The sequence below is a fragment of the Acipenser ruthenus genome, chromosome 1 (genome assembly GCF_902713425.1).
Source record: "Acipenser ruthenus chromosome 1, fAciRut3.2 maternal haplotype, whole genome shotgun sequence".
In the NCBI taxonomy this organism is placed as follows: domain Eukaryota; kingdom Metazoa; phylum Chordata; class Actinopteri; order Acipenseriformes; family Acipenseridae; genus Acipenser; species Acipenser ruthenus.
The window spans coordinates 6,477,528-6,500,919 of record NC_081189.1 but is presented as its reverse complement, the minus strand read 5'-3'; the positions used below and the strand labels follow the sequence as shown (position 1 = coordinate 6,500,919).

At 39.9% G+C, this 23,392-nt stretch overlaps 1 protein-coding gene across 4 annotated transcripts in view; it reads left to right on the top strand.

The window, feature by feature from the left end:
• The window catches only part of LOC117973461 (cotranscriptional regulator FAM172A-like), a 177,930-nt gene that overhangs the window by 118,597 nt on the left and 35,941 nt on the right, over window positions 1–23,392 (top strand). For 2 of the 4 annotated variants that reach the window (XM_058985518.1, XM_058985575.1), the window contains exon 10: window positions 7,651–7,735. In XM_058985518.1, coding sequence (XP_058841501.1) covers window positions 7,651–7,735 — 85 coding nt within the window. Of the gene's footprint in view, window positions 1–7,650; window positions 7,736–8,622; window positions 8,742–21,127; window positions 21,296–23,392 lie in introns of those variants that run through there. The other 2 variants (XM_058985656.1, XM_058985622.1) reach the window with 2 other exon arrangements.

Genomic DNA, 23,392 nt, shown 5'->3' with positions numbered 1-23,392 from the left:
AGTAATAGCAGGGGCATGCAATGTTGCCTCAGTGTGTGAGGTGGTAACAGCAGAGTTTAGGTGGGGTGTTGTGTCAGTGTGTGAGGTAGCAGCAGGGTTTAGGTGGGGTGTTGTGTCAGTGTGTGAGGTGGTAACAGCAGGGGTTAGGTGGGGTGTTGTCTCAGTGTGTGAGGTGGTAGCAGCAGGGTTTAGGTGGGGTGTTGTCTCAGTGTGTGAGGTGGTAGCAGCAGGGTTTAGGTGGGGTGTTGTGTCAGTGTGTGAGGTGGTAGCAGCAGGGTTTAGGTGGGGTGTTGTCTCAGTGTGTGAGGTGGTAGCAGCAGGGTTTAGGTGGGGTGTTATCTCAGTGTGTGAGGTGGTAGCAGCAGGGTTTAGGTGGAGTGTTGTCTCAGTGTGTGAGGTGGTAGCAGCAGGGTTTAGGTGGGGTGTTGTCTCAGTGTGTGAGGTGGTAGCAGCAGGGTTTAGGTGGGGTGTTATCTCAGTGTGTGAGGTGGTAGCAGCAGGGTTTAGGTGGAGTGTTGTCTCAGTGTGTGAGGTGGTAGCAGCAGGGTTTAGGTGGGGTGTTGTGTCAGTGTGTGAGGTGGTAACAGCAGGGGTTAGGTGGGGTGTTGTCTCAGTGTGTGAGGTGGTAGCAGCAGGGTTTAGGTGGGGTGTTGTCTCAGTGTGTGAGGTGGTAGCAGCAGGGTTTAGTTGGGGTGTTGTCTCAGTGTGTGAGGTGGTAGCAGCAGGGTTTAGTTGGGGTGTTGTCTCAGTGTGTGAGGTGGTAGCAGCAGGGTTTAGGTGGGGTGTTGTCTCAGTGTGTGAGGTGGTAGCAGCAGGGTTTAGGTGGGGTGTTGTCTCAGTGTGTGAGGTGGTAGCAGCAGGGTTTAGGTGGGGTGTTGTCTCAGTGTGTGAGGTGGTAGCAGCAGGGTTTAGGTGGGGTGTTGTCTCAGTGTGTGAGGTGGTAGCAGCAGGGTTTAGGTGGGGTGTTGTCTCATTGTGTGAGGTGGTAGCAGCAGGGTTTAGGTGGGGTGTTGTCTCAGTGTGTGAGGTGGTAGCAGCAGGGTTTAGGTGGGGTGTTGTCTCATTGTGTGAGGTGGTAGCAGCAGGGTTTAGGTGGGGTGTTGTGTCAGTGTGTGAGGTGGTAGCAGCAGGGTTTAGGTGGGGTGTTGTGTCAGTGTGTGAGGTGGTAGCAGCAGGGTTTAGGTGGGGTGTTGTGTCAGTGTGTGAGGTGGTAGCAGCAGGGTTTAGGTGGGGTGTTGTCTCAGTGTGTGAGGTGGTAGCAGCAGGGTTTAGGTGGGGTGTTGTCTCAGTGTGTGAGGTGGTAGCAGCAGGGTTTAGGTGGGGTGTTGTCTCAGTGTGTGAGGTGGTAGCAGCAGGGTTTAGGTGGGGTGTTGTCTCAGTGTGTGAGGTGGTAGCAGCAGGGTTTAGGTGGGGTGTTGTCTCAGTGTGTGAGGTGGTAGCAGCAGGGTTTAGGTGGGGTGTTGTGTCAGTGTGTGAGGTGGTAGCAGCAGGGTTTAGGTGGAGTGTTGTCTCAGTGTGTGAGGTGGTAGCAGCAGGGTTTAGGTGGGGTGTTGTCTCAGTGTGTGAGGTGGTAGCAGCAGGGTTTAGGTGGGGTGTTGTCTCAGTGTGTGAGGTGGTAGCAGCAGGGTTTAGGTGGGGTGTTGTCTCAGTGTGTGAGGTGGTAGCAGCAGGGTTTAGGTGGGGTGTTGTCTCAGTGTGTGAGGTGGTAGCAGCAGGGTTTAGGTGAGGTGTTGTCTCAGTGTGTGAGGCGGTAGCAGCAGGGTTTAGGTGGGGTGTTGTCTCAGTGTGTGAGGTGGTAGCAGCAGGGTTTAGGTGGGGTGTTGTGTCAGTGTGTGAGGTGGTAGCAGCAGGGTTTAGGTGGGGTGTTGTCTCAGTGTGTGAGGTGGTAGCAGCAGGGTTTAGGTGGGGTGTTGTGTCAGTGTGTGAGGTGGTAGCAGCAGGGTTTAGGTGGGGTGTTGTCTCAGTGTGTGAGGTGGTAGCAGCAGGGTTTAGGTGGGGTGTTGTCTCAGTGTGTGAGGCGGTAGCAGCAGGGTTTATTTGGGGTGTTGTCTCAGTGTGTGAGGTGGTAGCAGCAGGGTTTAGGTGGGGTGTTGTCTCAGTGTGTGAGGTGGTAGCAGCAGGGTTTAGGTGAGGTGTTGTCTCAGTGTGTGAGGCGGTAGCAGCAGGGTTTATTTGGGGTGTTGTCTCAGTGTGTGAGGTGGTAGCAGCAGGGTTTATTTGGGGTGTTGTCTCAGTGTGTGAGGTGGTAGCAGCAGGGTTTAGGTGGGGTGTTGTCTCAGTGTGTGAGGTGGTAGCAGCAGGGTTTAGGTGGGGTGTTGTCTCAGTGTGTGAGGTGGTAGCAGCAGGGTTTAGGTGGGGTGTTGTCTCAGTGTGTGAGGTGGTAGCAGCAGGGTTTAGGTGGGGTGTTGTCTCAGTGTGTGAGGTGGTAGCAGCAGGGTTTAGGTGAGGTGTTGTCTCAGTGTGTGAGGCGGTAGCAGCAGGGTTTATTTGGGGTGTTGTCTCAGTGTGTGAGGTGGTAGCAGCAGGGTTTAGGTGGGGTGTTGTCTCAGTGTGTGAGGTGGTAGCAGCAGGGTTTAGGTGAGGTGTTGTCTCAGTGTGTGAGGCGGTAGCAGCAGGGTTTATTTGGGGTGTTGTCTCAGTGTGTGAGGTGGTAGCAGCAGGGTTTAGGTGGGGTGTTGTCTCAGTGTGTGAGGTGGTAGCAGCAGGGTTTAGGTGGGGTGTTGTCTCAGTGTGTGAGGTGGTAGCAGCAGGGTTTAGGTGGGGTGTTGTCTCAGTGTGTGAGGTGGTAGCAGCAGGGTTTAGTTGGGGTGTTGTCTCAGTGTAAGACATAAAATAATCACTAAACCCGCTCACAGGAATTAGATTGTACATGGACAGTTCTGTGACACTGCAGATTTATAAATATTTACATGCACACATATTGTGCTTCAGTCAGTCAGTCTGGTGATTTGAAAGATTGAGCCACCCTCCCACACCAAAAATGGGTGGTCTCTTCAAGTTAAAGCACAGTGCAGACAGTTTGTGGAAGCTCACATTGATATTGCCATCATGCTGTACATTCTCTGCATAAAATGCAAGTCTGCAGACAGCTTTCACTTGAGCACTGGTGAAGAGAAAGGGGTTACATTTGTATAAATCATTTGTGTGCTACACAAGATATCTATCATAAGGTTTAAATTATTTTAAGAAAATAACATCTGTTTTAAAATCCATAGTACTGTATATTTATTTCAGTATGTGGTAGTACTTTACTAGGATTACTTCTACTGTATAATAATGTAAAGTTGATACTAGTTTAAGAGTTGAATTTGATTTAACACAAGTGTATAAGTGTATGTTATTTAACACCTGGTATTTAACATATGGAGGAATTAATGAGGTTAAGATTGTTCAAATTTAATGACACACAAACTGTTTGCTTGAAGTGTGAATTTGCTATTACTTATAGTTATAACGTGGTTCTCTAAAAGTAAAATATGATAGTGCAAATGTAAAAGTACTGAACTACTTTTGCTCAATTGAAAAGTGTAGTTCCTGAGATTTTTTTTCTAAAGGTTAAAAACATTAATTGAACTTTAAAGAGAGTTCTTAAGCTATTCACAAAGCTTTAATTCCTGAGTTGCTTAAAGAACGTTTAAATAAAGTTTGATATCCATAGAACTACTGCAGGCTGTTTGCTAACGCGGTGCAGAAAAGTTTCCTACATATGAAATGTTGTTTAATTCATCAAAACCCACTTGAAACAATATTGCAATAACTAATGAGTTTAAGTTCTGTGAATAGGACCCTATAGTTCCATCACTTGGCGTTCTTTTTTAATTCTAAAAACTCTTCAGTCTTTAATTGTAGATTTGATATAGGTATTTCAATCTTGTTTTGGCAGGGCTGCTTGTAGGTAGGGTATCACTAGCTGTATAAACCAGCACCTGCCTGCCATTTCCATTTTCATACAGAGCGATTATGATGGCTGTTAACTTCCTGCTAAGCCACAGTGTTGCAGCTTTTCCCCGCAGGTTTCCTGCCTTCTATTGCCATATGTTTCTGAATAATAACTAACTTAAAAATTCAAGGAAAAAGAATTAGCTGTAAAATACACACGGATTACGTTGTTTACATTAAGCCAATTTTGGTTCTTTGGTGCATTTTTTTTTTTTCAACAGATAAACTTTATAAAGCAATGTAGTTAATTTCATCAAGTTTTTTCATTCAATCAGTTTGTGACTAGCTTAGTTGTATTCAGATTTAGAATTAGTAATGGGTTACAGGTAATGTGGGCAGCAGACATCATAATTGTGTGCCTGACTGTCCTGCAGTCCATTCTTTGCTTTTTTTTATTATATACAGAATGCATACGTAGTACACAGTATAAAGTTAGAGAATGACATACATTGCCTGGCCACTTTATTAGGACCAGTCCACCTGGTTGAATTTGCCATCGTCCTGAATTAGAGATGCAAATGAAATGGATCATGTGATGTGATTGTGAATAGACTTCAGGTACCTGCAATCTTCACCCCAATCCCTGGATCTCAATCCAGCTAAGCATGTCTGGGATGAACTTGACCAACACATTTGTCATCACAGTCCTCTGACTACCTCTTTACACCAATTGCATGAAATATTAACGATTGAATGGATCCCTCAGGACACCTTCCACAAGGCTGTGATCAGGGTAAACAGCGACCCAAGTGATATTAGATACAGGCAGTGCATGTTATATTGAAAAGATACTGCTTTACGTATGACTTGTTTTGTGTTGGTGAGAAATGCTTTGTCCCTGGGCTCTTTTTATCCTCATTCAAATTATTTATTTATTTATTTATTTATTTATTTATTTATTTATTTATTTATGCATTCTGTAAAATGTTTATCAATCATACTTTCAAAAAACATTAATGAATCTTATTTTACATTCCTGGTGCCTGAAATATCGTACTGAAAAGGAGCTTCTTGTGCTCTTCAAATATTACATTAATAATCAAGTACGGGAAAGGGAATAACTACAGATATAGACAGCGCCTGCAAAATGGCTCAATTGTTTGAGTGCTTGCAAAGTAAGTAAGTGGTTTGGGTTCAAGTGTAAAGTAATGTTTTTTGCTAAATGTGTTTCTTTTCTTTGCACATGTGACCAGAATTCTATAGGACGAACCAACCCGAGGCGTTGCTCAGTTTCAGTTCAGTTGGCTTCCTATCTAAATAAATATGTGGTATGTGAATGTGGTGTGTTTTGGAAGGAATTAGGCTTGTAGTTCATTTTAGACTCCAGCCCCTACTTATTTGAAGCTATGTCTGACTGTTTCCGATTCTTCCACTTACCAATTTGGCTGTGCATGTATATCTGTTATTGTGAAGCATGTGTTGAGTAAAAGAAGCATATTTAATAAAATGAAACAAAAAGATTGCCCATTAAATAGATTCCGCTATAATAAATTAAAAGTCTAATAAACACGGCTTGCGTGGCATGTTATTTTCTTGCAGTTTTAAAAGACCAGTTGGCAAATGTAGCCTTTCGTGTTGAAACGTATCTATCGTATCATTGGCAGCCTATACTTAGTGCCTGAAGAAGTCATGGCTTTTGTATTTTTTTTTGCATGCTGCAGGAGCTGTGATAAATGATAAAACAAGTCAGCCATCCTCATATCTTGACACGGTATTCTATAATACTTATATCCTGGAGACAGTTAAGTCACTTTGAGGGGAGAAAGATGTGTTAATTGTAATCTAACACATTATCTTCTGACTCATAAAGTATTCAATCATGCTGGAAACTCATTATTTTTTTTCTTCTATTTGAAATGGTACTTGTTTTAACTTTTTGCTATCTTAATTTAGATGGAACTACACTGGCAATGCCAGCTGTCAATTAAGCATTGCATTAATTGTAAGTGCTGCAGTATTTGAAATTAAGCCCTTTTTATGTTAAAAAATATATATATTATTCATGAAATATATTACTGTCTTTCTTTTTTCAAATTAAACTAGCGTTAGTAACACTACAGGATGGCCTGTTTGTTTTCGTGTTATTTCACACAGTTCAATAGTTTCATTGATCTATGGTTTCTTACAAAAATCTGCCATTCTTTGTGAGCTTCACTTTCTAATCCCATACAGCAACCCTGTCTTTATGCTACTGCTGCTCTCCCTGGTCCCAGAACAGTAGGGTTGCCTTGACAAATCTATTCAAAAGCCATTCCCTAGCCTTTATTGGTGAGGACTGGAGCCTTTGAAATTCTTCCCCTCTCTGCACCACAGCTGACATCTTCTTCCAGACAGAATGTATTAAGGAAATACAATAAGACACTTGATCTACCAGTCAAGGATCTTTCCACAGTGAGGACGGGTTCCATGGTGCACAACTAGGGCAGCAAGAATCTAAAAATACACAAAAGGTGCTTGTTTACTGAAATAGCAGTCAACTAATTCTGCTAAGTCGATTGACAGGATTAGAAAGAACAAAATATATTCAATCTAGTGTGAAAGAAGGGTTTCTGCTCATTGGGATAAATAAACAAATGTGAATAAAAAAGACAATTGTACCGTTTGTAACAGTGAGGCATACCAGTACTTATTTACATACATATTTATAACTGATCCAAACGCCAGGAAGTTTTTTTGTTTTTGTTTAAACAAAGTAAAAAATCCCCTCAGTTAAATATTTTAAAATCCAGATAGTCATTTGTTTCTTTGTTAATATTTTCCTTCTTTTTTGTAATATAGTTGTGTGTTTTACTTCAAACCGTGTCCCTGCATACATGGTGTAAATATATTAGCATGTGTAGTATGCATTTATTTATATACAGTGCATGAAAAGAGACAGACACATAAGTGGATCAAACACTCATTAGAATGTTCTTCATACAGCTACTCATTGCAGTATAAAGCATATTCAGCATGTGTGACCCTCTGCGGCAGAAAGTTATGGGGTGACTCGCGTTGACAATCAGGCAGAGATCTGGTCTGACCCCGCGATGCGTCATGTGTCTGGAGCTTGAGTGTGTGCTGCAGGAGGGTCTCTTGCCTGGGTGACTGGAGGATTGAGTGCTGCTTCATCAAGGCAAGGAGGGGAAAGCTGAAAGTGGAGTTTCTGCATGTAACTGCACTGCCCTACTGCTGATCAGGAGCAGTCATCAGCATGGACTAGCCACAGGGGCCCTGTCCTGTAGTCTGCTGTCAGATGGCGGCCCACACTGTGAAAATAGTAGCAATGCATTTAGTGGATAGAGTTGCACTCCGTCCAGATTTTGACTAGACAGCTCTTGTCTTAATGGCTGGACAGCTGGTAGCCCCCTTTTATTTCATTGGGGGAACTTGTCAGTGTATTAGTTGCGCCAAACAAGAGGCACTGAGAGGTTTTCAATGCTGTTTCATATGCTGCTCGGAAAAATAACATTGGAAACGCCCCAACACATTTTACAGCTTTAAAAAAAAAAATCTGTTTCCTCTATGCATGTTTAGAGCAGAATATGCACTCACATAGGATAAGAAATATGTGGAATAGTATACCTGTTGTTGCCTTTCAAGAAAAAAACACAGACATTCCCAAGGTGTTTGGGAATCGACAGTTGCCAACAGCATCCAAAGCTAGAGTTTCCCTGTAGCTGAGGTGTATTTATATAACTGCATGACATCCTTTCTTGTCTCTCTTTTCAGCATTGCTGTAACTGGGTGTCAAGTGCGGAGCCATTGGATACAGCAGTGGAGACCATGTTACCAGACTGCACGCGTGTCTCTGCAGGTAAACAAAGCACGGTTTTACTAGTTATGTTTAATTATATAGTTCCAGAAGCTTGGCAGTTTGAGGCAGAAAGTAATAACGCTTCAGACTAGTCTGTCATCACTGTGTTTTTAAAGTTGGTAAACCTCCAGCAAATATACCTATATACCATCTGTCAAAAAAGCTAAATCTAGTTTTATTTTTTATTTTATTTTATTTATTTATCGTAATCTGTCAGGCAGAACTTGGACAGGAAACTGTGCCTGGAGGAGAATGTAATATGGCAAGTCCACCTACATTGCCAGGTTTTATGACACACCAATGAAATGCATGCTTTAAAACATCACCTTCTGATTTCTTGCTCCAGTTGTGTAGATTCAGGTGATACCTTCCGCAGAAGTATACCGGTACATTTATCTCTTTTAAATAGTTTCATGCATTGGGTTGGGTTTGTTTTTTTTGTTTTCTTTTTTTAAGACTCCAGAGTTGCAGCATGTTTAGGGTTGAGCATTTCTCCTTCTGAAATGCAACTCAGCAACAGTGTGCGCATTCAGAATGCGAAGAAGAAAGCTACATTTCATGAAGTGACCAGCCTCTAATTAGCTAAGCTGAAATATTACACTCCGCCTCAGGAAACGACTTAAGTGGGGGGAAAAAAATACAAGATGATTATCAGGTTTAAAAAGAGTGTATATTGCTTAGGATGAGGTCTGTGGTAACAGATTTGACCAGCCCTTCTGTGTGTGGTAGCAATACCAGCAGCAGTCCTGTTTCTGCTGGTTTAAACAGTGTCAAGGTGGAGGCATGCTGCTCTGTTACTCTCACTCATGTGTGAAGCAGCACACATACCAGCATGGCATGACACTGTGGGCACAGCTGACATCTCTGTTTATTGTTTTACATGATAGAACTTGGAATTGCTCCTTCCAAGCTGGATAGCTTTTGGGACCCCAGTGCAGTGGTCCTGGAAGACCTTTATACACAACACATATACGTCTACAGCAGATGCTAATCTGAACCGGTTGGGATGAGATTTTGGATGAGACAGTATCTGTACAAATCCTCATATTTAATAAAAATAAAAAAAAAATACAATAAAAAAAACTGTTTATTTTGGTCTTTACCGATACTAAAAATAAAAAAGTTAAATCCAACTTAATAAATGAAATGATGAACATGTTTACTGTTAAATGTACTAAGTTAGCATTAGTATTTCTAAATGTAATGATATCAAGTATTTAATAGTTATAGATGATGTATCTCATTATATTGCAGTTTGCATTGTAGGTTAGTTAAGACTACCTTGAGTAAAATCAGTATTTATTTTTTTAATGTTTTTAAATGGAGTAATGTAATTTAATTGTCATGAAAATAGCTTGTTCTATTGGAGTTAAACAGGGGAAAAGGCTGGATTTCACTGGCACAAAAGCTATTGATTTAATCATTATGTCTAGTTAATAAGATACTCAATTAACTTACAGTTTGAATAAAAAGTTACATTTTAAACAGATGTTTAGCATTCCATTGAAGACAAAGAAACCGTATTCTTGTTTGTAGTTGCTTGAGATTTATTGGTGGGGTTCTTTAAATTTCACATCACAATAAGCCAAGAAAACTTTAAGCTCCCCAACATTTACCAGGGGTCCTCCTCACTCAAGGGTGATTTAGTACAGGAACACTTGAGAGCAGATGCATGCCACTAATGTTCTTGAGAGCAGATGCATGTTCTTGGTTGATACGTTGCTACAGGCACATTGCTTTTGTCTTGTTTATACAGTGTGTAGTACAGCAGTGCTCAGAACATTTAGGCAGTACTGTATTGTAAGGTTCTTCAAAGGGGAATTGTCTAACTAATAAGAAATTGGTAAATAAATAACTAAGTAAAGGTTAATCTGAGGCATTATAATCAGCAAAATTATAAAATGCAATGATGTGTAATATTAACTACTTCATTATAGTTCATTATGGCTTTTGTGTTTAGAGGTGAAGGTTGGGCATTTAATTTTTGGTCTGGTTTGTCTTTTTATGTTGTTTGTAAAAAAAATAGTTTGTTTCTCAGTGCATAGCTCTTTAAGAACTCCCTGGTCATCGCTATGGCTCTTTTATCCAAAAACAGGTTGGACAGCTGTGGTCTTGTGGCGGAGTGTCCCGCCCCTATTTATTATTATTTGTATTTGTTTGCGGCGCGGATAAAAGCGCTGCGTCTTTTGTTATTGTTTTTTATATTTAAAACCCGTGAATACGTGGCTGATCAGCTACTGACTAGCTGACAGTCACGCATCCTTGCTAGTTAACCCCTCGGCCAGAGTATAAGAACCTGCAGCTGTCAGTGCTGCGGGGTTGGGTGTACAGAGAGGAGGTACGGGGAGATAGAGAGGAGACAGAATTTAAAATAACAATTGCTAAAACGTGCTGGATTAGCCAGCACGACACTTACTTGTTTGTCTGTCTGGTTTGTTTGGCCCTTGTGCCTTTTTGTTTAGTGTTTTGTTATTGTTTAAATCTTTTGTTTTGTTTATTTATTTATTAAACACGCTGAGTGCCGTAGCATTCAGCTTCACCCGCCCATCCATTGTTTTGGTTCAGTTACTTCCTGGTCCGTGACGTCACCACACCTCACTGCAAGCCATCCTGCCACAGGTCTATATAATAAATAAACATGCATAGATTGCTGACTAAAGAAACGGAAGGTTTGGTATTTCTCTAATGACGTTCGTGATTCTACCTTGAATTATGATCTTGTCAGAAGCTGCCAGTGACCTCCAACAAAAACTGGGTGAGGAATAGTTGCGTGTGGGTAGGAGCTCAGGAGAGACATCTCTTGACACAGAGCCACCTTCTGAAGCAGCATGCCCAAGAGTGTCCTGGAAAGAGCACCAAGAGCAGATCGCTGTAGTTACACATCACTTAAAACATAAAATCCCTTGACATTCAAATAATACTGGGATCAGAAACAGTTACTCTGTTGTTATCATTGAAACCTACTCATTGTTGGTCTACATTTAGCTGAGGCATCTGGGTTATGTATCTGTTGCACTTATATCCCAGCTGTTTATGATATAGAGCTTTCTAGGCTTGTGGTCCCCCGTGAGACCATGCATCTTGACTGACCCTCACCCAGTGAATCTATAGAAACATTTGTTATCCCATGATACCAAATGTTAGCACAGGCAGTGGAAATGAATAAAGTGCTGAGGTCTTACTGTATGTGTTACATTTGAAGTAACCTTAAGCACCTGACAGCAGTTGTCATGTAAATTAATTGATGCAGTGTGCTGGAGAATATTTCTGTATGCACTGTGGCCCTCGGAGAAACCCTCTCACAGACTCCCGGGGTCCCCAGCCCCCAGTTAGGCAACCTCTGTCTTAAGCACTGTAACAAAAAGCATAGGATCACCTCTAAGGCACTTTATACATAAGTGCAAAACCATATCTATTAACCAGTAACAGAGAGCCAAGTGTGGAGTATCGGGGCAGCAGTGTGGAGTAGTGGTTAGGGCTCTGGACTTTTGACCGGAGGGTTGTGGGTTCAATCCCTGGTGGGGACACTGCTGCTGTAACCTTGAGCAAGGTACTTTACCTAGATTGCTCCAGTAAAAACCCAACTGTATAAATGGGTAATTGTATGTAAAAAATAAATAAATAAATAAATAAATAATGTAATTGTATGTTAAACATAATGTGATATCTTGTAACAATTGTAAGTCGCCCTGGGTAAGGGCGTCTGCTAAGAAATAAATAATAATAATAATAATCATCCTAAATTATGTCCCAATACATATCACTACAACTGTGGTCTGACTACTTCCTAAACAAATCCTCAGTTCCCCTGCCCTTGTAACTTGAATTTTATCCATGATCAGGTTCAGTAGATGCTGGTAAATAAATGCATAAATAACGATAAAAAGAATTACACGCTGTAATGGTATCATTATTTTGTTGTTCTTTGTTTTTGTTTTAAGAATAACTGAAACCAAGCTGCCTGTTCAGATTCCCCCATTCAACCCCCATTGTCCCAACACACTGGAAGCAGAAGCACATTCAACTGCAAACACGATGATTTATTTACACTGTTGGGATATTTTATGATAAATATATTTACTGTAAAAAAAAAAAGCTATTACACGCTTATGGTGCAGATGTGTGAGAAACAAAAGTAATGACTCAAATTGTATATGTTCTTTAGTGATTAATTAATGTAGTGTTTGATTATGAGTTACAAAGAAACAAAAATGCTGGAAGTAAAAATAATTAATCATTAACAAAGGTAAGTTAATGTGTATCTAAGCTTTAATTAAATATTCATTTCTGGTTGATAATGCATGCATAATTATAGTTAATTGAATAGAACAGATTTTGCTCAATTTGTAAAGAAACCGTTGTGTTCTGTCTTCCTTATCAGAATTGTAGTGAAATTCAAATCCATAACATAAAATACAGTATGATCACATAAAAAAGTGGCCACTGTGGAAAATATGCATTAAAATTAAAAAAAAATCAACTAAAAATAGGCTAATTGGATCCATATGTTAGTGCAAATTATTGAGTTAAACCAAATCTCTTTAAAAATAACAAAATATGAAGTTACAGTAACTAACACCTGGGTCACAAGCTTATTTTTTACTTATAGCTTACAGATATGCTGCTTCTTCATGTGTTTTCCTTTACTTAAGATCATTGTGCTCCAAGCTGTATTTAATATATGATACAATGAAAACAGCAAATTGTGTTTTGATGGAGCGCCAGACTAGCTCCCTTGCTTGTGGGTCTGTTGTTTCCAGTAAAATCTTCTATACCCAACAGTGTTACAATGCCTAATACCCAAGTATCTGCAGCCATTGCACCCTTCAAAGAGCTGTCTCTTCAATGTTCCATTTTGTACAGGAAGGCTTTCTATCTGTACAGTCAGTGTGCTGTAAACATTGCATTAGGACACTGCAGGGGATCTAAATAGGGCAGTATACCCTGTACATGGTGGTGCTGTTTGTTAAATATACATGTGTGAGATCTGGAGAGTCTCTCCCAGTGTTTGCAGCTGTGTAGATGCTGCCCACAAATGGAATGAGTACCACAGTTAGGATCTGTGTGTTATTATGAAAATCAATTAAAGCCAAAAAAAAAACAAAAAACTTTAAAGCAGTCTTTGATGCATTTTGCATGTTACACTGTTACTGTTGTTTTCAGTATTTAGCTGTAATGACTTTTCAAAAGAATGCTAGATTTGTATTACTATTATTATTATTCATTTTAAACTATTTCAGGTTCAGAAGGTACATTTTCTACTCTTGTTTAACCAAGACGAGACCAAGCATTTTGATCCATCTGTTGTAGAGCATGGCTGGTAGGATTTGACCCACTTGGCTTGCACAGTATGTCTTACTATTCTTGCTGAGCTCACTGCAATGCGTAAGATATCTTGTCTGACATGATGTCGAAAGGAAAGGGGGCACGTTTGATTGAGGGCAAATACTATACCTGCAGTGCTGCATGGAATTAACAGAAATGTAACAAATCTCAATACAATGGACACTAAGTTAAACAGACACTGCCTTTAGTGATCAACGGAGTTATGTCTGGCATTTCAGCTTTGTAATACTAACAGATTGTTAACATCTTAGTAAGTTTTTAGTTGAATCCATCGCATATCACTGCTCACAGAGTGTACCTGCAGCTGCATCATGCACTGGGGCTGCATTCAGTAAATTGGCTTGGCGTTACCCAGGCTGTGATTGATTGAGAAGTGTCAGTCTGTTAAGCCAAGCCCCCTATGAAACCCCTTTTGAAATTCTTGACGTTTCCGCAGTGCTGAACTGTACAGTTGCAATAAGACATCACTCGGGTTGCCTCGGGTGGGTGACCTTTTTTACAAAGGAGACAAAGCCCTGCTGGGGATTGTCAGGGCCGATGCAAGACTCTGGTTTTGACTTGGTTAATAAAATGGATGGCCCCTGTGTGCCACAGAAGTTTGGAGCCGGGGCTCTGTTATTTTGATCACTGGAGCACATTACATATTTGTAGCCTCTTAGCCTGTTTTTTTTTTTTTTTTTTCAAAATGGACTGATGGATTTGGCTCTTGCTGGAAAGGTTGCAGGTTACACATCACTTGTGAGTGAAGTTTTCTGTCCCCCCCTCAAAGATCAGATTTAACAATGGCAGCTGCAGGGATATGCACCCCCATCAGGTTTTGTCTGAAGCATCTTAACTCGAGTGAGAGTGAGAGTGAGAGTGACTCTCAGTACCCAGGTTCATTGTAATCCTGGCCTTTATGGGTGACTATCCACTAAGGGGAAATAGACTCTAGGTATTAAAAAAAAAAATCTTGCCAGCAATACCCTGCCCCAGAAAAGTACTGTATGTGTTATACCTGCTTTTGCCTTTTCTTTCATTGCCTTTAGCCAGCATCCCAAACTTACCTGTAAGCCAAACATCATTATGGTGAATTCCATGACAACTGTATATAGCATGAATTAAAATCCTATTCTTTAGGCAAATGTAATTTCTGTTTTTATATATGCAAGCATATCCCTCTAAATATGGCAATTTTTTATTTTAATAATGATACAAAAATCACTCCAGTCTGACTACCTTAACAACATATATTTTCTTCAATTAGCAGGACATAAAGGTCAGAGAAAATGCATATTTTTATTAGGTCTGACAAATACAGGGAGAGTCATTAAAAAACACGAGCGGTGTAATGTTAGGTCTGTGGATGACTGTTGTTCTAGTCAATGTATTGGTCATGCACCTGTGGAAGCTCTTAAAACTGTCCATTTTGGTGCTCCATTTTAAATAAGTAACGCAAAACAGCAATACAGAATATGTGTGTGGGGGGGGGGGGGGGGGGGGGGGGGGGGTAAGAAATGCCTGCACTTTTTTTCAGGATTTTCCTCCTGTATCTGGCTGAATTGATATTTTATAAAGCGGTCTTGTAAACATGTTGTGTCGCTTTAAATTGTAAGGGCAGTCCATTTAGCAGGAGTCAGTAATGTAAAGTAGCACGGGCAAATACTGACACTGTTTGGCAGCAGATTTATTTTTTTTGTCTGGCGCTGGTAATTTGAATTCACCTAACCTAATTGTCAAAAAAATAAATACATTCATAAATAATCACGCGCACACACACACACACACACACACACACACACACACACACACACGCACACACAGAAAGCATCATATTTTGAGTTAGCCTCTTTGAGGAAGGCTCTCTTGCAATGAGCATTACCGGGATATCCGTCTTGACTACATTAGGGCAGCATTGGGGAGTCTTCCAGCAGAGCAAGCCAGTAGTTTGAATGAATGGTCCATTATCAGCCCTTGATAGTTTTATCAGTCCATCAGAGCAAGTAAGTGTTTCACATAGAGTCCCCCCACGATGCAGAAAAACACAGTTGTCAAAATAAAGTGATCTTTATATGTTTGGAATGTTATTACCACGTAAGTAAATGTGGATGGATTCTTCATAGCACAGTATCAGAGTGAAATACATACACTGGAATGTAAACCACAGATATTTATAAAGGAGGGTGATTTTATAGTAAATAAAATATTTTTTTAAAATGCTGGTCAACTAACCTTTCAAATTGATCGGTCAAGCCCTTTCAGAGTTGACCACGGTATTTCTTTGTACAGTAAATTTGACATGCTTATCCCATACCATTACTTTCTTGGCTCCTTTGATAAGTCGGTGCTTATGGGCTTTCAAGAGCTGCTCTTTTGTTTTAGTTGCGTGCCGTAGATAAATGTAACACAGGCTAGATCAGCCAAAGTATCTTTTAGAAGCAAGAGCTAGCGCTGTCTAATGATCTGCCACTGGCTCATGCTTCCTTTTTATACAGCTGGCAATGCACACCAGTGATCTTGGTGGCACTGCAACCTAAAAATAAACTTTAAGTGATCCTGCCTATGGTACATATGTCTGTGACAAGCAACTAGAACTGAAGATCAGTTCCTCGAACCATTGTCAAAGCCCCTTAGCACCTCATCTAAAATAAATCATTTCTAAACGTGAAGCCTAACTACAAATCATTTTTATTTGCAACTAGATTAGAATACAATTAAGTACTTCATATCAAGTATTCTAATATGATTGTGTAAAAAAAAAAGCCTGAGAATATATTAGGAATGTACATAAATTATAAAAGATGATTAGAAAAAAAACCCTTGCAAGTTCTGGGGTTGTAATCAGCCTCAAATTAAATTGTGTATTTGTTTCCTGTTGCCTGAAAAGCAGAAAGTTATTTATGTAATTATGTAAACAAAGTTGACTGAAAATGCTAGTGTTTCATTATGAACCCTCCCCAGCACATCTCCCCCACGCACTGACAAGGAATAAAAACGTATTTGTTAAACGTGCTTGGATTTTAGCTGAAATTTCCTACGACACCAACGCTCAAGTGTTAAGCAAATATGCTAATTAAAGTTTTATTTCCTTAAGCTAAAGTGTAAAAACAGTAATATGTGGGGTTTGTGTTTTGGAGCTGAAAGCAGTAATTATAAGCTAGTCTGGAACTGCTGTGCACATTGTAATAAGATAGAGTTTGTTGATCCTGCCATGATTCTATTACTCTAAATCCCAGCTAGGTCTTATTGTTCCAATCTGATATCCTGAATGGCTTAAATTGTGATGGTACAAGCAGATTTAGAGCAGCCTCCCAGATGGTTCTTTTTAACTGTTAGAGATTGTCTTCTGCTGAGCAGATAATCAACTAAAGACCTGTAGATGATATTATTACCAGTAAAGAGCCGTACAGAACTGCAGCAGCTGCACAGGCATTTCAGTGTACCTGCTGGAGGGCAACCAAGCAAGATGGCAACTCTTTTATTTCGGTTCTTTTTTTTGTTTTTTTCCAGTCATTGTAAGTGTATGTGTGTTTACGTTTTATCAACTAATCGTGGTTGAACTACAGAATTGCTTGTGCATACTTGTTGGAAGACTACAGGAGAGGACAGTGGGTACGGAATCATGAACTGGGAATCTACAAGCACGACTGTACAAGGCAGTGCTTAAGAAAATAGGAGGACCAACCAAGTGGTATTTTTAAACAATGTTGCTGTCCGTAGAAAAGATAAACTGTTTGGAGCTCTTTGGAGTAGATTTAGTAAGATGTTGGCCTCATGCAAAGGTTCTTCCTCTCTAAGTAGAATAGAAAAAAAAAATACCCAAACTATTAAGAAACGTCTAGCAAATCTAGCGCTTTATGTTTAGTTTACAGTGCCATGAAAAAGTATTTGCCCCCTGTCTGATTTTCTGTATTTTTGCACATTTTTCACATTGTATTTGGTCAGATTATTTTGTGGGTTGTAGTAGTATATAGAGGGAGTCTGAGAGAAAAAATGACACCAAAGTTTGGTGCTTCTTTCATTTGTTTGGTGTGCAAGGTAATCAAACATGCAATCTTCAGGTGTGAAAAAGTTATTGCCCCCCCCTAGTTAACTCAACCCAATTAAAGGGATAATTAGGGTCAGCTGTTTGTGTACTTTGATTAACAACCAGGCCTGATTTGGGCCAGCCCTGCCCAATATAAATCTGACTAACTTTGACCCTTCCATCAGAGTGAAGTTGTCAGCACACAGGTTCTAGAGGTACATCATGACACAAACAAAAGAAATTCCTGAAGTTGTTGGTGCCTATCAGTCTGGAATGGGTTACAAAGCCATTTCTAAGGCTCTGGGGCTCCACCGAACCACAGTCAGAGTCATATTGTCCAAATGGAGAAAGTTTGGGACAGTAGTGAATCTTCCCAGGAGTGGCCATCCTGCCAAAATCTCTCCAAGAGCAAGGCGTAAAATCATCTAGGAAGTCACAAAGAACCCTAGAACAACATCCAGGGATCTCCAGGGATCTGCAGGCCTCTCTCTCCTCGGCTAAGGTCAGTGTTCATGACTCCACCATCAGAAAGACACTGGGCAAAAATGGGATTCATGGCAGAGTAGCAAGGTGGAAACCATTGCTCACTAAGAAGAACATGAATGCTCATCTCAAGTTTGCCAAAAAGCACCTGGATGATCCTCAAGAGTTCTAGAACAATGTTCTATGGACAGATGAGTCAAAAGTGGAAATTTTTGGCCGACATGGGCCCCGTTATGTCTGGCGAAAACCAAACACTGCATCCCACAGTAAGAACCTCATACCATATCAGGACTGCCCAGTCCCTGACCACATTCCGGCGCCTCCTTAAGACTCACCTCTTCAAAGAGCACCTGTAGAACTCCTCTGTTTGTATCCTGGGACACTATCACCCTTCATGTAAATGTGCTTTATTTTGCTCTTATCAGCCCCTATTTTACTGCATTTAATCCTGTACTTCAGAATACTGTAATCTGCCAAGTTTTTAACCTGTAGTACTTTGTATTTAATCACATCCTGATGTAACTATCACTATTTAATCATATCCTGATGTAACTATCACTATTACCTGCTGTATTATTGAATTGTGGTTTGTCAAACTTGTACTTTACTTGAACAAAAGTTATTGTATTTCTTGCTCTTATTGTATTACTTGTATTGTAACGCTTGAAATGTTTTTGCCTACGATTGTAAGTCGCCCTGGATAAGGGCGTCTGCTAAGAAATAAATAATAATAATAATAATAATAATACCAACGGTCAAGCATGGTGGTGGTAGTGTCATGGTTTTGGGATGCTTTGCTGCATCAGGACCTGGGCGCCTTGCCATCATTGAAGGAACCATGAATTCTGCTCTGTATCAGAGAATTCTACAGGAGAATGTCAGGCCATCCATCCGTGAGCTGAAGCTGAAGCACAGCTGGGTAATGCAGCAAGACAATGATCCCAAACACACAAGCAAGTCTACATCAGAATGGTTGAAGAACAAGAAATTTAAAGTTTTGGAATGGCCTTGTCAAAGTCCAGACCTAAACCCCATTGAGATGTTGTGGCAGGACTTGAAACTAGCAGTTCATGCTCGAAAACCCACAAATGTCACTGAGTTGAAGCAGTTCTGCATGGAGGAGTGGGCCAAAATTCCTCCATGACGCTGTGAGAGACTATTCAATAACTACAGGAAGCTTTTGGTTGCAGTTATTGCTGCTAAAGGTGGTGTAACCAGTTAATGAGTCTAAGGGGGCGATTACTTTTTCACACGGGGGCATTGGGTGTTGCATAACTTTCTTTAATAAATAAATGAAATATGTATCACATTTTGTATTATTTGTTCACTCAGGGTCCCTTTTATCTAATATTAGGTTTTAGTTGAAGATCTGATAACATTCAGTGTCAAAAATATGCAAAAATGCAGAAAATCAGACGGGGCAAATACTTTTTCACGGAACTGTACATTGTATTGAAATGAGTGGTTATTTATAAATGTTATTGTCTGAAAGATAACTAGGGCAAATCTAAATAAATATGTGGATCTTTTTTGTTTGCTTCTTCATTACTGAAATATAACCCAAGTTGAATGAATACAGAATACAGTTTGATGCATTTAAAATAAAACCATGCACATCAAGGTGCTTTTAAAATGGGGCTGTTGATTGTACTGGCCTATTATGTTTGATTTCTAATTGGTAAATTGATCATTAATGGCAGTAAGACTCAAGATTGTAGTATTGAGTGTGTCCTTTTTAGACAGCTTTATCTATGAAGTTAGACCATACTGCAGTGACAGGTAACCTTCTGCCCTTGGGTATTTAATACTGGATATGATGCTACATATAATAGGCTTATTTTTTCCCAGTCCTGCTATAGTTTAATGCACTTTGTTATGGTGTGTGTGTATGTATGTGTGTGTATATATATATTAGAAAAAAGACATCTGTGCACTGCCATGCTTAACCTCAATGAGGTGCTGACTATATAAGGTAATTGTATATTAAAACAAAAGAAAGTCTGTTTGGGCTTACGCTCACTTCTCAAATCGATCCACCAACCTTGATTTATAGATTGAAGTCCAGAAGACCAATTGGTCGCACACTCAAAATCAGGACTTACTGTAGTCTTTTAAAACAATATTTTCTTCATTTTATGAGTTAAAACATGTTTTTTACTAAACCGAGCAAACAAGCAAAAAGGTAGTAGAACAAACAAAAAGAAACTACGCGTTTCGACACAACAGGTCTCTTTATTTATAATGGCTTTTTCATTTTCTAATGTATTTGTTATTTGCATTTCAAAGTGTATTAGGTTATTTGTGTGATATTCTGTACTGCGTATAGTACCTCTTTTTACCAAATAGTTGGTCTACGCATGTCTCCGGGCACCATACAAAACAGATGAGAAGACAAGTTTGCCAGTGTGCCGCCAACCCAGCCACCCATCAGTTCGGGCTAAGAGGGGATCGCTCAGTTCCCATGCCCACTTCTGTCTGCTCATGTCTTTTGGTTAGGTTTGCTTTAGGCTAGTGTGGCTTCTGTGTCAAACCACTGAAGCACTAGCAACATCATAAATAGTGTGACAAAAACATATTTATTTAGTTTAGTGTCTAGAAAGCAAAGAATACGCCTACACCTACCTACGATGAGTGTACAGTTTACTTGGAACAGCAATTATATATATATATATATATATATATATATATATATATAATTCATAATATATTGTATGCTTGAGCAATGCAGTTTATAATCATTTAATTACACTATAACTGCTACAAATAATACTGTAAAAAATTGTTAAATATTGCCAACACCTGTTGCCCTTATTTAATATGAAGCATAATATTTTTCTTGCCAGCAGTAATGCTGAACATATCCAACAGGTGGGATTCCAAGTTAATTTGCTGGCACTTCTTTCAAGCTGCAAATGCATGGTGGTGCCACCTCTGCATTCATTCAAATATCATACTCTTAAATGAACCTATGTGTGGTTCGGGGGTTTTACAAATTGATCTTTAATGTTTACATAATAATAATATTAGGAATAAATTATACCAAAGTGTGCATTATTATTATTACTTGTTTATCCAAGGTGACTTACAGAGAGTAGGGTGTGTGAACTATGCATCAGCTGCTATGCATCATCATCATCTCACCCGAAAGACGATGACTTGCTTAGGGTCACGCAATGAGTCAGTGGCTGAGCCGGGATTTGAACCAGGGACCTCCGGATTATAAGCCCTTTTCTTTAACCACTGGACCACACAGTACTGAGGGCTTTTGGTGGCAAGGTAAATGGCGAGACCAAAGGCCGAGTATCCATGTCACCCTTAGCCCGAGATACAATGAACATGCTTTTTTATTGTACACTGGTGTAGTTTATTTGTTATATTTGGTTGCAGCCATTTACATTAGCTTGAAAAGGTAGCACAAGACCATTTCCCTTCCCTTGGTTTTTATGCTTTTGTTTTGCCTCTAAACTTTCTTTTGTTTTTGTGAAGTCTGTTTGGTTACTGTAGTAAATTGAACTTTCATATTTGTGTCGCTTTAAATACCTGTCTGTGCTTCCCAGTATACCGCGGAGGGTGTGCGGATCAAATTCTTCTCCGTTTTGACGCCTCACTGACTGGATACATTTCGCTAGTATGCTGTTGAGTTGCTGTATGTTCCTGTTTTCACCATTTTCGTTCAGGTACGCTTTTAGTACATTTCTATCACTCAGCAGCACTTGTGACAGCATTTTCCTGATTTTCAACGAACACCTCTCTGTCTTCATCAATAGTATTTTGAAATCTGGTCATCATTTGTATTTAACTGCCAGTTTGTGTGCTCTGTGGTAAAGTCAGTGAAGATGACCTATACATAATAAACCTTATAATCTTACAGCTCTACATAATAAGACTGTAAACTCTGTGAGTTCCAATAGAATCTATAGCTGTAAACGGCTTCTACTGATTATAATAATAATAATGCTGTTATCACTTTAGCCATTGAAAAACAAGAGAAGTGGGTTTAATCCAAGCTGAGGCTTTGGGCACATTAAGTAAGTGAGTCGCTCAGAGCAGCTCAGTGAAAGAACCCACTTAACGGCATGCTCCGTTCCGCTCCCCCTGAGCAGCTCAGAGCTGCAGAGCGGATTTCATCGGTGATCCGAGTGAACAGAAACATTCTCACCCTGAGCCGCCCAGTTACTTAATGCTCCCACTGACTCAGTTGTAACCCTGGATGAAATCACCTGCTTTGTCCCACACGACTTGAATTGGGTGGAAGCCGGACCCCCACTGCATGTAGCTTCTCATTTGGGCTGTCCTTGGGGAAATAATAACTAAATTAGTAAATCCCAAACCCTTGGCGCCATATTAATCCTCTCAACCCCCCCCCCCCCCCCCCCCATTGTTAAACATGATCTTTTATTTGGCTGAAACAGTAGTTTTCGATTTACACAAGTCAGCTGCCAATTGCTATGCATTACCATTAATTTCTGATATAAGCCTTTAAAAAAAAAAAAAAAAAAAAAAAAGTTAATGAAAGACTTAGTAGTTTGATACATTGGACACTAAATGAGGTTGGCACCAGCTGTTGTACTCCATTTATGAAACATCTAGATGAATACCGTCTGGCACCAGACTACTACCAGGCAGTAATTAGTATAGCTAACATCTCAGATGAAAGAGTCAAGGCTAGGTCAGCAAAAGACTTCAAGGGTCTTATCGGGTTAGGGTTGGAGGGCAATCTCTCTCCTAGCTTAATCTGATGCCATGTCTGGGGAGATTTGCTGAAGTCTTCAGCAACCTTTGGCCTGGAGGTGTTGCTCCTGGTCACATGCCAGCTTCATTATTACTGTCTGTTTTAGATGTGCGTTGGACATTGTGAGTGGCAGCCTCGCCATGGAGTTAATGTACAAATGTGCACAGATGATCAGCTGTGTGGCACAGATGAAAGATTATATCTTAAACCCCTTTGACATTCCAGCCCTGCCAGCAAGGACTTTATTGAAATGAAATTTGATGATGCAAAAAAGAAGAAGAAAAAAAATAGGAAAATCTATATTGGTACTGTGAGTATAGCCTGGCTTGCGGTCACCCTGGGCATTTCAATGCGATTTCCCTCTAGGATTGAGCTCTTTTAAATGAAATGTACAATCTTTGCGTGATGGCTTTATTTGAATGGAGATTTGGTGGGGGAGCTGTGTTTTGCGTCCCAATTACAGTAAATCGTAATACACTGAGGCAAAGGTTTTTCATCTATTTTGCAATTAGACCCATCGCAACATTCTATTAAGTTGGTACAGCTCTGGTTAACCTGTGCCCACAGCAGAGCTTCCCCGTGGAAACAATGTGGTAACAGAAGGGCTGTTCTCTCTTTAGCCTGTTTAATCTCATCCTTTTTGATCATTCTCAGGTTTTGTGTGTGTATGTGTGTGTATTCAACAAAAATGTATTATTTGAACACAAAGATAAAAAAAATAGGAGCTGTTGCTGAGTTTGAAGAAGAAGAATGAAAGCAGTGAGCTTTAATAAAACAATTTTGAGAAAATAGTATACCATGTATTCAACTGTTATTGGAAATAGATTAATGAAAACTACAGATGTTATTTGTATGCCATGTATAAGTTTATGCACAATAATGAAATATGGATTGGTTTACATTTTTATTGACAGGAATCAATAGTCTATTAACTGTTAAGGTAAGTTTGTCCTAAACTGATTCATTTTTAATACATACTTGAACAAAATGAATACTCTTTTATCTTTGTTGTCTGTCTGTAATCCATCTGTGTGCCTGATTGTCACAACGTTTAGCGATTTTACGTAAATAGTTGAAAAAATAAATAAGT